The sequence below is a fragment of the Bombus fervidus genome, chromosome 1 (assembly GCF_041682495.2).
Source record: "Bombus fervidus isolate BK054 chromosome 1, iyBomFerv1, whole genome shotgun sequence".
In the NCBI taxonomy this organism is placed as follows: domain Eukaryota; kingdom Metazoa; phylum Arthropoda; class Insecta; order Hymenoptera; family Apidae; genus Bombus; species Bombus fervidus.
In genome coordinates, this window is record NC_091517.1 from 9021668 (window position 1) to 9034289 (window position 12622).

Genomic DNA, 12622 nt, shown 5'->3' on the forward strand with positions numbered 1-12622 from the left:
ACACTTAACGTTTGAGCTATATCTGTAAGATAAGAATTTTATAAATATATTATGTACTTATCAGTTGTACTTTATTTTCACAGTAATGTAAAATCATGTATTATCCTTATTATTTACAATATTCAAAAATATATATGTATTTTAAAGTGATGCATCGCATTTATTTCTATACATACAAAATATGTAAACTATTTCAAGAACGTTAATTTAGCATATTATATATTTATATGCTATATCATTTGTACAGTTTTTATATAAATTGTACAATTAATTTACTGCACAAAATCCATTAAAATTTATTCAATAATTACAAGCATATAGTATCACTACAATAAAATCCGCTACTAATAAATAAGTTAAAGTTACATCAATTTGATTCAATTAAACTAAATCAGTTAAGGTATATTTATATATATATATCAGTTAAAATAAATTTAATTGTTCTTATACAAATCGTATATTAACGTAAAAAGTAGCTTAAAATATTGAAAATTCTGTTATTGCTTCCTAAAACTTTTCAGTATTGGATATATATTGTTTAGTGCATCCTGGAGTTCAGCTCGATTCTTTGCTCCTAAAATATTATTATGTGTATTTAGAATGGTCTTAATAATAAAAAAGAAGAATGATTAAAAAGCAACATTTTAATTCATTCTCACCTGTTAATACAATTTTACCATTTACAAATATAAGCAATACCACTCTTGGTGATACCATTCTATATATAAGACCTGGATAAAGCTCAGGTTCATAACTAGAAAATTGACCATGTATATGATTTAAATTTTCTAGTTTAATTGGAAATTTTAAATCGCATGTAGCAACTATATTTTGTATTTTAAAATTATAAAACTTGACCTGCAACAACATATAATAAAAATAAAATATTAATTTATTACTTTTTTGTCTATTTAGCATACACTATATAATACTTCTTACTGTAAAACCTAGCTTCTGAATTATTCTTGCAAACTTCCTTGTTGCTAGAAAAGAGTCCTCTTCGCATCTAGCTCCTGTACACACTAATTTCCCTGAATGAAAAATCAATGCAGTAGCTCTAGGATTTCTAATTCTCATGACCAAACCCGTAAATCTTGCTGGATTATATTCAGAATTTCTCGTCCTTGTATTTATGTACATAAGTGGTAATTGTATGCCTAAATTGACTGTAGAAACTACATTTCTGAAAGAAAAAGAAAAAAGTTTCGCTATATATCATACATCTATTTTTAAATTTTAAATAAAATAATAATCATTTTTATTTAAGGGACATTAAATTTATTTATCCCTTATAAAATTTATTCACACGCATAAAGGATAATTTTTATAAAGATAGGAAAGATTTATAATTCTAATAATTATGTTACTGTAAACATGGTTCTATCACTTCTTTTGTACTATTAGCTGGAGTCATTGGATTTATCAGTGATTGGGGGTTCAAATTTTGTGATGTACTTGGTCGCGGAACATTAGTCTGGAATAAAATATAAGAGTAAAAAGAAGAATATAAGAACAAGTGCACACTGTATGAACATATTTATTAATTTACCGTTTGCGGTGGACCCATCAAGTTATCCTCCCCAGCATTTTTTGCAGGGCTACCCAGTAACTTCTTTAACTCATTATCTTCTTGTACAATCGCAGTCATTTTGTGTGAACTAACTCTTAAATGAATACAAAATACTCACAATCATGCGGATCACCAACCATTTTGAACACTGCTCACAATTATGCTGTCACCTACTATATTATGACGCCATCTACCCTATATGTAGTCAGCTGATCTTTAGATGCATTTTGTCCATTCATGAAACTTATCGTATTTACATATGTATTACCTGAAATTACATACATACATATACAATTTGTAAAATACCTGTAAATCTGCTCGTAATTGTAAATTACAAAAAATAAATGACTCTTTTATTTTTAATCTAGAAGTGTTTGAATTTTCTCCCTATTTCTCTAAATAATTTTTAATATCATTTTCAAAATTATTTTCCCTCTGAATCTAAGTCAAGTGATTTTTTTTTTAAATATGGATAACTTAAAATGCTCGAACTTCCTTCTTTTTATATTTTCCAAAATAATTTTACAAATATTTCCCAAATGTAATAAAAATAATTAAGATTCATTTTTTTTATATTTATTGTTTAACTGTTTAATAGAATATTATGAATCATTGTAAAATTAATGTTTTTTAATATATACGGCTCTGATGTATATCTATACTGTCAACCAATTACATTTAAAAGTTTGATATGTTCCTGGTTGCCATTAACAACAAGAAATTGTGTATAAGCATATATTTCTAAGTAAATCTTTGATTAATAATGCGATAAAAAGAATAAAAGGGGGTTATTAAGAATCGTTTTGAAATTTATTTATTGATACTTATTCAATTCATAATAATAAAGTGACAATCGCTATGAGCTCAATTTTTGGCGGCAGTGATAGCAACAATAATTTAAATGTCATTATTTTTGATGCGTCAAAAAATGAAAGGAAAATGAACGAAGAATTTAAAATACTCCAAAGAAAGTTGAAATCAAAATGGAAATTCGTCGAGTAATGCATTACTACTTATATATTGTGGTTATACTTAAATTTAATTAAAAACAAAATGCCTTTAACAATTATTGTTATATTTCAGAAACAACGATATTTTAACAGAGGAATTGTTATCGACGTGCAAAATACTAGTATTGCCTGGTCCACGAAATAAATTTACAGAATTAGAAATGAATTCTATTAGAACGTTCTTAAATTCTGGTGGACATGTTTTAGTTATGCTAGGCGAAGGTGGTGAAAAAAAATCAAATACTAATGTAAACTTTTTATTGGAAGAATTTGGCATAATGGTGAACAATGGTATTTCATTGTAAAAGTCTTAAATGAAAGTGAAATTAAAAAACATTTACATACTCTTGCTTATTATTTAATTTTTAGATAGTGTTATACGCATGAGTTACAGCCAAACAATGCATCCAAAGGAATGTTTAATTTCTCAAGGAATGTCAAATAAATCTATATTTCTAAGAAATAGCAATGAATACATGTAAATCACATAAATACAAAATATTGTTTAATTTATTTATTTGATTCAATTGGTTTACTACACAAAAATGATAATAATAATTTATTTTTAATTTATCTTATTTCAGAGACATGAACTTTTTATATCCATATGGTGCAACTTTAAATGTAGTACAGCCATCAATAGTTGCGTTATCAAGTGGATCACTAGCAATTCCAACAAATAGACCTATTTCTGCTTTTCATTATAATGAACACAATGGTGGAAAATTACTTGTTTTAGGTTCTTCAAGAATGTTAACCGATACATATATTGAAAAAGAAAAAAATGATTCACTAAGACAAATGATTTTCGACTTTTTTGAATCAAAAGATATTGTAATCAAAGAATCTCAAATGGATGATATAGATGTAAGTTTCTATATTACAATAGTTACTGAAATTTAAAATGATTATTTATAGTTATCAATGACAATATTATTTATGTAGTTCTGGGAATATAATTTTATACCAGATATAACACAACAAGCTGATAATCCAAAAGTATGCACTCAAGATATGGATATAATGGATAATCCTCATGATTATACCAAATTATTTAAACATCATCTTTATTCAATAAACTTAGACATGATACCAGTTTGTATAAAGGCTTATGAAGTGCTTGGCGTAAAACATGAACCACTTAGTCTAATTCCACCACATTTTGAGGCCCCATTACCAGCCACACAAGCTTCGGTAAAATCTATTATTGTTTATTACAATTATTCATCTTAAATAAGAATTATGACATAAAAATTTATTTATGAAGGTATTTCCACCAAGTTTCCAAGAATTACCACCACCAGCTTTGGAATTATTTGATTTAGATGAAGCTTTCAGTTCTGATTTATTGAAATTATCACAATTAACAAATAAATATATGGCAACAAAAACTTTATCCAAAGACGCGGAATTAGATCATTACATTCGTGAATTTGGAAGTATTGTTAGAATAAGTAATTCTGACACCCATACAGCTAAAGAAGTATTAAATGCAGTTTTTCAAAGTATTTGTAGTTACAAAGCTATGCATGAATGAGAATATTAAAAATTGTATATATTGTGTATTTCTCATCCTACTTTTATAATATAAATGTACAGATATATATACAATTGTGAGATTATTTTTTACTAGTTAAAATCTTTAATTATCTTTAATTATATTTAATTCTTCCTTATTGCAAAATTTAATTTCATAAAAGTAGAAATTAGAGCAATACATATTTATTGACTTTATAGCACCTAGCCTCCAACCTAACATAAAAAAAAGGGTATGACTGATTTTCTTGATTTAATCTTTATGATTTAACTATTTATTCATACCTAATAATCATATTACACTCCTCGTCAAAAAGATAACCTAGGTGTGCCATCTTTAATTTCTCAATAAAATGTGTAAAGTTTTTCATCTGTAACGTATAATATCAAAACATTATGAGCTCAGAATATGCGGTTCATTGAAAATAATTAAAAATATTATGAGGTTTAGTGTATAACATAAAAAATTGTTTTAAGAACGAAATGATAACCCATATACAATAAGAAAATAATAATCAACATAAATTAAACTAACAATAATTACTTATCAAATATATATACTTATTTAATAATGAGTACATCCCCCTTTATTTTCTATTACTTCTATTACACGAGTTGGTATCAATTTATATAGTTTCTAAATATAATTTTGACTCAACGTATCCCATTCGCGTATACGCCGTGAACAAGTTCTGCAATTTTCAATAATATTATGGTCCGGGGAGCGTGCAGGCCACAGCAAAATAGAGATATTACTTTCTTTAAAATATGATTGGACCAATCTTGATGTGTGTACATGTGCATTATCTTGTTGAAAGATGTAATTATCAGACACTATTCATTCTCTCATCGATGAACTTGATACTTGTCTTGCCGAAATAACCGATGCCGGCTCAAACCATCACGCTGCCTCCTCCCATTTGTCGTCGAATTGCTGACATTGTCTCTTTTCTTGTGTAATAAAAATAATATTGGAACCCATCAGGACCATCCAAGTTGAATCTTTTTCGTCTGAAAATAGTACCCTTCTACATTTCTTTTTCCAATGCATTCTTTCTTTTGCAAAGCATAAACGTTCTGCTTTGTGTTTCGTTATTAACGAAGGTTTCTTTTTCAATTTTAGCCTCTTAATATCTTAGTAAGATAGTAGAACTCGACGAACACTTGAAACACTGGCACTAACACTAGATTTTTCCATTATTTGCTTCGTTGTTAACTGCGAGTTGAAAGCTACACGCAAAATTGCTCGCTTATCACGATCGGATAACGATGACAGCCGATCAGTACTTTTCTTTTTGCCATAATCTTCAACATTTTTTAAGAAATTGTGTATTACTCTACGACTTCTTATTATTACTATCGATATTATTGCTACTGATAACTGTTACTGTTTTAGTTCAAGAATTTGCTTTTTTTCAGACTCGTTTAATTTTTTTCCGCGTCCCATACTTACAAATTTATATAATATTGTACTGTAATCTTTACTCGTTGATAGATCATGAACTACTGAGCAATTTCTAAATATATTAACAGAGTGTGTTATCATCTTGACCTTAGTATGGAACAGTTTTTCTTTGTTGTATACAAACATCTACGACATTGTGACTTATTTCCAGCAAGCCGCATATTCTGAGCTCATAACGTTTTTATATTATACATTACAGACAAAAAACTACACGCGTCGTTAAGAAATTAAAGATAGCATACCTGGGTTATTCATACTTAAATGATTTTATCCTCATTTGTGCACAAATCTCAAAATTAAAAACTACACAACAAACAAAGTATACACCCGCCAGACTTGAGTGAAACAGATAAGCTGATAAATCCACGCTGCATCCTAACACCTCGCTAGGAATATATACACAAACCATGAATCTGCACATCAATGCCATCTGTCGTCAATATACTAAAATTCAAAGTAGAATAAAATTGATCATCATGACGGTATATTCACTGGTGCAAATAATAATTGTATGTGAATTTGTTAAGAATCAACTACAACATTTGTAGTTTACATAGTGTTAATTTTAAACGACAGTATGATTTTCATAGTTTAAAATATTTTGTTTTATATCATTTCGACAATATTTATAAAGGATGTCGGTATTCTTTGTAAATGCGTAAGTAAAACTGTTTATTTGTATATTATTAGGTTATATGTGGCTCGTTTTTGTAAGCAAAAAGTAACACGTTATTTTATAAAAATATAATGTATTGTATATTAAATACATTATAATATTGTAATATAAATGAGTGTATTACTTATTACTTTATATACACTTATCTAGCAACCAAGATAGTGAAGTTGAAGGTGATTCAAATGGAGACTTACAAATTGCATCACCTGGTAATTCTGAGGCTCAACAAGCTTTGACTCAGTTTTGGCCTAAGGTCACAGAAGAAATTAAAAAAATTACTACGGTAAATAACAATTTCGATATCATATATGTTATAATATAATTATTACATATTTCTATTTTTATTTACTATTGAATTCATAGATGGATCTAAAAACACAATCATTGCCATTGGCTAGGATAAAAAAGATAATGAAACTGGATGGTGATGTAAAAATGATAAGCGCAGAGGCTCCTATGTTATTCTCTAAAGCAGCAGAAATCTTTATACATGAACTAACATTAAGGGCATGGGTACATACAGAAGATAATAAAAGACGTACTCTCCAAAGAAATGATATAGCAATGGCAATAACTAAGTATGATCAATTTGATTTTCTAATTGATATAGTGCCTAGAGATGAATTGAAACAAAGTAAAGCACAAACTGAAAGTACAGTTCGTACTTCTATGAACTCAGATCAAGTACATTACTATTTTCAATTAGCACAGCAACAAGCCTCTGCTAACCAAAATGTACAAAGTAATAACGCTACTACACAACCTATACAAATTGTACAACCTTCTACTGGACAAATACAAACAATCAACATTGGTAGTCCTGTAGAACAGGTATATATTTTTGTAAAATATTTTAATTCCATTAAACAAAATTATATTTATTAATTGTATACTTTAATTACAGGAAAGTACAACTGCAAGTACAGCACAAACAGTAACAGTGCAAAATCCACAACAATCATCAGGTCAACAGATTATACAATTACAGCAAGCTCAACAAACACCTACAACACAAACTGGGGGAATACAAATTGTACAACAAATTGTAACACCTAGTGGAGAAATTCAACAAATTCCAGTATGTATATTTTTTAGTGACTAATAAGAGTTTATTATTAATCTATATATGTTTATTTATTCAATTTCATCTATGATTTTAGATACAATTAACGCCTCAACAACTTCAGATGATTCGTATGCAAGTACAAGGTGGAAGTAACCAACCAATCATAATTCAAACTGCTCCCATACAAGCTCAACCTCAACTGATACAGGTTGCGCAAGGTGCTCAAGCACCCGTCTTTCTACAAGCTAGTGGAACTGACAATGAATAAATATTAATTAATTTTAAGGACTATTTAATAATTAGTACTATATAATTCTAAAGAAAGAAACCGGATGAAATAATAAAAATAAGCTTGTATGGTAAGGAATAAAATTTTTTTTAAATTATTCCTAAAAAGAGCGTTTTATAACTTATTTCCTTATTAAACCACAATATCGCAAAAACAAAATTAAATATTAACAAATTTATGAATCTATATATTTCATTTAGATAGATTTAAAATTATAAGCTTATACCAGAAGTATTATATGGTTTAAAACTTAGCAACTAAAGCATTTTTCGATAAAAGTGAAATTTTGTGATCATTTAACTACTTGGAGAGCTGTTTTCAAGAACGAATATATATCGCGGAGCGGTTATAAGATGCCGATCGAAGGATTGTCACTGAAGCGAAATGAAGTGAATTGAAGCGAAGTAAAGTGAAGAATAAAGATAAGCAGCCAACGTAAGATGTAATCTGATTCGTACGTCGCGTTCCTTAGCCGCTGGCTGCTTCGCATGGCTGAGCTTAGGACTGGCTGGTGCAACTTGTATTATGTTTCACGTTGCTGCGGTTCTTGTCTGGCAAGTCTTGAGCTCGGAGCCTTCAACAGTTCCGAAACGTCACATAGTTATAAATATATTGAAATTTATCCAAATGCAAATTGTGTTAAATAGTTTTTGATTGCTCAATCATACAATATAATAAACTAGGAAAATATTTCATAAATATAACGTAATTTAAAAATGTTATAAGAGAATGTTTAGGAAATCGAAATTCCTTATATGTAATTAGTTATTTTTCATGATTATAATAAATATAATTCTATTAATATTAAATTGTAAAATATTAATCATTAATTCATATATCTTCGTAATTAAAAAATTAAAGACCAAATATTGGCAAAACGCATCAGAAAAATGCTTACATAGAAATTTATTATACATTTCCGAAATCATAAAAGATCATTGTTACATAAACCAAAAATATCGAATTATCATTATCAAATTATTATAGCTTGATGAATATTTCCATCGCTACGGAGAATAACGGAAGGATGATTGCCCAAGCAGGAAGACTAAGAGATGAGGAAGAGGGTAAAGAGGATGGTGGCACGTCCTGAAGTCCTTTTATTAGCACGGAACAAAGACGTGCTCCATTTAGAGACGTTGCCACCATGGTTCTGGTTGCCAGGGAAACCTCGTGCGCGCAATGTTGCAGTCTCAAACGTACTCTCCGGAGATTTTAATTCTTACTTCGAGAACGCTTCGATGGGTCTTTCCACCTCGCGATCTACGCCACTGCTTGAATACTCGGATTTCACGACATGTTTACAAAGATCCTAGAGATAAGTTGAGAATGGCCGCCGCAGCCCATGCCTCCTCCATGGGTGTAAGGTGACAGCTGCCTGCGCCTGCGTTACATGCACACAGGGTGTCCGAAAATTAGCTTGCCATCTCGTTTATGATTTATGCTCACGCTGTTAATTAAGAGCGACATTCGCAAGCGCGCTTAAAATTCGTGACTTAATCCCCGATACTGCGAACTATAGCAACACCATAACGTATTAATTAAACGTACGTATTAAATATTATACAACAAAATTTATCAATCAAATTTTTGTAAAAAATCAAATAAGACAAATAAATCATTTATGTTTGAAAAAACTTTTCAACATTGACAAAATTTTCCATTCGTTCTGCTCTTAACGAACAATTTTATTGCTATCACTAATTCTGGGATTTCTAGGACGTATAATCATAAAACTTTTGCCTTTCTAACTGGCTACTCTCGAAGTAGTAAATTATATCCGCAACATGAATTGACATTTTCGAATAGCACACCCAATATAAGCTAACATACGTTCATACATACCTACCTAGACGAATCTACCAATGTGTGTGCGCTCGAACCCCACCCCCACATACACATACACAAGAAAGAGAAAGAAATATCTCGCTTACTTAGCTGGGGCTGAACTCACCCGCAGGATCTCTACACGTGTGTGCACTTATTTTAGCAGGATCTTATCGTAAAGATGTGTCGTTCGACGAGAAACAAAAGACCACCTTTTTAAACGAAAAAAGAAGGAAGGCACTTTCACATTTTTCTCCAAACTAGATTTATGGCAGTTCCTTGTGCTTAATATTTCATCTAAAATGATGCACTTATACACACGTAAATATATTTTACAATTAAAATATGTATATCAAGTTTATTTTTAATTTTTTATTAGTAATGCAATTATAACAATACTGCGTTATGACACTTGTTATAAACTTTTTCTATAAAAAAGAAAAATTATAGTAAAGTTCAATGAACTTCAGTTGCGAAACTTGTCGATAATTATTCTTTCCTCGCAATTCTTTTTTTTTTCATATGGTGTTTTAATCAACTTTGATACTACATAAAATTACAATTTTAAGTTTCTTCAATACTCAACACAACACAAAATTTTGGTCCATTTAAAAATTATCACATCAATTGTAATTACAATTCTCAGAATATTCTTATAAATTTAAAAAAAAAAAAAGATAAAATTACGCTCCTATATAATTATTTTAATAAAAAGAACTAGTTCTTACAAAGGCGTACCCTTGTTACCGATGAAAAAACAATAGCGATTAGGTTTTCGTCAATATGCCTGCCGAAATGGGCAATCGAGTCCTCTCCGGCGAAAGTCAGTTTGTTTCGGCATATGTACATACCTGGGCCTTGACAAAAGTAAATATTCCAACCCGTACTCGTGCATTTTTTCCTCGAGTACTGGAGTCAGTGTGTACACCCTTGGGTGGTCGAACGCGCACATTGGAGCATACTCATTTATACGTAGAGAGATAGACCACAAGCCTCCCGCATACTTCAAGACTCGTACCGTACTTACTCGCACGCCGTCTTATTTATCTGTACACAAAGGTTCCTCGCGAGCGTATATGGCATCACGGTGCCATTATATCATAAACGTACTAACCCCCATACCGCCTCCTTTTTCACTACTGAGGCAACGACTGCCTCGACCAACCCACAGGATGTCGACGCCATGTCTCCTTTACGTGCCTCTCTTTATTACCTTCGATCTCCGTCGAACGACTCTTGGGGAAACTCGACGACATCCATTTCGCGTAACGCTTCGCGAGTTATATTGCATTTGTTCCCGTGGGCCACCGTGGCGCACGGTTACGTAGTTCCTTCTCTTTCTTTTTCCTTCTTCTAAGAGATGCTGTACGACTTGATTCTTATCGGCACATAGGTACGGTATATTCGACGCTGGAATTATTGTGTGAACATAAGCTGTAGATTGGTTAACGTCAATTGAATTTAACTTGCAGACTGTGGATTTTTATACATTTATAATGTACATGTAATATGTAAAGACAAATAAAATATTTAGAGTATACTATCTGTTATAATATTTAGTAAGTAATACAATTCTTCATTTAGATATTTCATTATTTTAATTATACTTATAAAAGTATAAATTTATATGAGTATATCTATAATTTATTGATTTGTAAATTTTGGGGGAAAATATTTTATAGAAGATGCTATTGTGCTTTGATTTTACTGTGATGCAATTCATAATCTATTTAACTTTTGAACTATTAAACTAACATTTAAATATCCTAAGTAGAAGATTAACAATACCTATTTAGGAGAAAAAGTAATTAAGCGTATATTTAAAAACTATTTCAAATAAGACGAACTTCCCATCCAAATGTTCTTCGAGGATGCTTAAAAAAAGCATGTCTCTGATTAACCTGAAATTCGGTAAAGATTCCTGTTATCCAGTGTACTGTAAAACAACGGTCAGATTAGACATACCTATCCGACCCTGCTGCACTTATCCGTTATTATGTAAAAATACTAATCCCCTTTGTCGTTTCTAGACGGCCCCCCCCTGATCGAGATCGCTTTTGTACTTCAGTTGATCTTTTGTTTACTATTTACAGATACTATACAGCGTTGAAAAGCGTGTTCGACGCTTTTTCTGACAAATAAACGTCATGTGGAAACGAATTCACTTAATCATATTCGCCACCGTATGCACTTTGATACGAGAAATATTACGTATCAGGGATGAGAGCGAGATAATAAAGCAACCGCTGCACATTCTGCTTTATCCCGTATTCGAGCACATTCTTCTTTATCTCACATTTCATGTTACGCTACGTTCTTCAACGTTAATTTTAAGATTATTTTTTAAAGCTAACCCCAAAAATCATGATTTTGGATAATATTGAAAACATTAAGTATCTATCTAACTCCGTTGCTAATCTCGAATTTCTATATTTCAATCTTGCTCTCACTTTAGTAAACTATGAAAATTTTCTATATTAGAAAAAGATGTATGACAAAATTGAGACGAAAAACCATGCACACCAATTACAATTTTTTCATATTATACTCACATTTGAAATATTTTTTTAACGAACAATACAGCGAGTTTAAAATAGTAAATAATGAATAAAACAATATAATAATGAATTTCTGAAATACTTATCGGCCCTAAATTGTAAATTATAAATGCAATGTTACAGTACGTTAGGATACGTTGCATTCTGTGTGGAAAATTTGAAGAAAATGGCTTTTATTCTATAAATTGAGATGTCGTGCAAAAAGCAGTTTTGAAAAATTTCACAGTAACATTATCTAAACTCTCAAGGAAATTTGAGAATCCATCTAGTTCGTATAAAACGCGCATCGGATGTAAGAGCAGGTGGTAGGAAATTAGGTTGCTACCCTTGTCTCGCATCATCCTGATTATCATAGTCAAAAATATTAGCTTCGTCTCGTGAGGGACGCTTTCATTACTTGCAACACTACACCGTGAAAATATTCACAAAGTGTTAGAATAATTAACTAGAAGCCTGATTTTCTTGCAATTTCAACATTTAAAACAGCAACATTTTGTTAAAACAAAATATTAAAAACAGAAAAGGAAATAATTCTATCAAATACACAATTCGTATAAATTAAATAATTATATTAGTTATAATAAATTACAAGTATATTTACTTAACATTCTTACGGTCATCGATA

At 30.3% G+C, this 12622-nt stretch overlaps 3 protein-coding genes and 1 long non-coding RNA gene across 4 annotated transcripts; 2 read left to right on the forward strand and 2 right to left on the reverse strand.

Moving 5' to 3' along the window:
• Positions 1-139: 139 nt before the first annotated feature.
• Trf (TATA-box binding protein-related factor) lies at positions 140-1746 on the reverse strand. Its single transcript, XM_072011836.1, has 5 exons — positions 1550-1746; positions 1368-1474; positions 940-1183; positions 660-858; positions 140-574 (listed from the first exon to the last, which is right to left on the reverse strand). Exons 1-5 carry the CDS (start codon positions 1646-1648, stop codon positions 498-500), a joined length of 726 nt encoding a protein of 241 aa, XP_071867937.1. The 5' UTR covers positions 1649-1746; the 3' UTR covers positions 140-497.
• A 268-nt stretch (positions 1747-2014) lies between these two features.
• Positions 2015-4631, forward strand: Ift52 (intraflagellar transport 52). The gene is made up of 6 exons (XM_072011578.1): positions 2015-2568; positions 2654-2871; positions 2950-3058; positions 3165-3447; positions 3526-3774; positions 3848-4631. Exons 1-6 carry the CDS (start codon positions 2429-2431, stop codon positions 4115-4117), a joined length of 1269 nt encoding a protein of 422 aa, XP_071867679.1. The 5' UTR covers positions 2015-2428; the 3' UTR covers positions 4118-4631.
• LOC139991715 (uncharacterized) lies at positions 3631-5978 on the reverse strand. The gene is made up of 2 exons (XR_011800893.1): positions 4678-5978; positions 3631-4487 (listed from the first exon to the last, which is right to left on the reverse strand). It is a non-coding gene; the product is annotated as an uncharacterized lncRNA (long non-coding RNA).
• Positions 5979-6052: 74 nt separating this feature from the next.
• Positions 6053-7719, forward strand: Nf-yc (nuclear factor Y-box C). The gene is made up of 5 exons (XM_072011708.1): positions 6053-6239; positions 6408-6540; positions 6621-7088; positions 7162-7335; positions 7418-7719. Exons 1-5 carry the CDS (start codon positions 6217-6219, stop codon positions 7589-7591), a joined length of 972 nt encoding a protein of 323 aa, XP_071867809.1. The 5' UTR covers positions 6053-6216; the 3' UTR covers positions 7592-7719.
• Positions 7720-12622: the final 4903 nt, after the last annotated feature.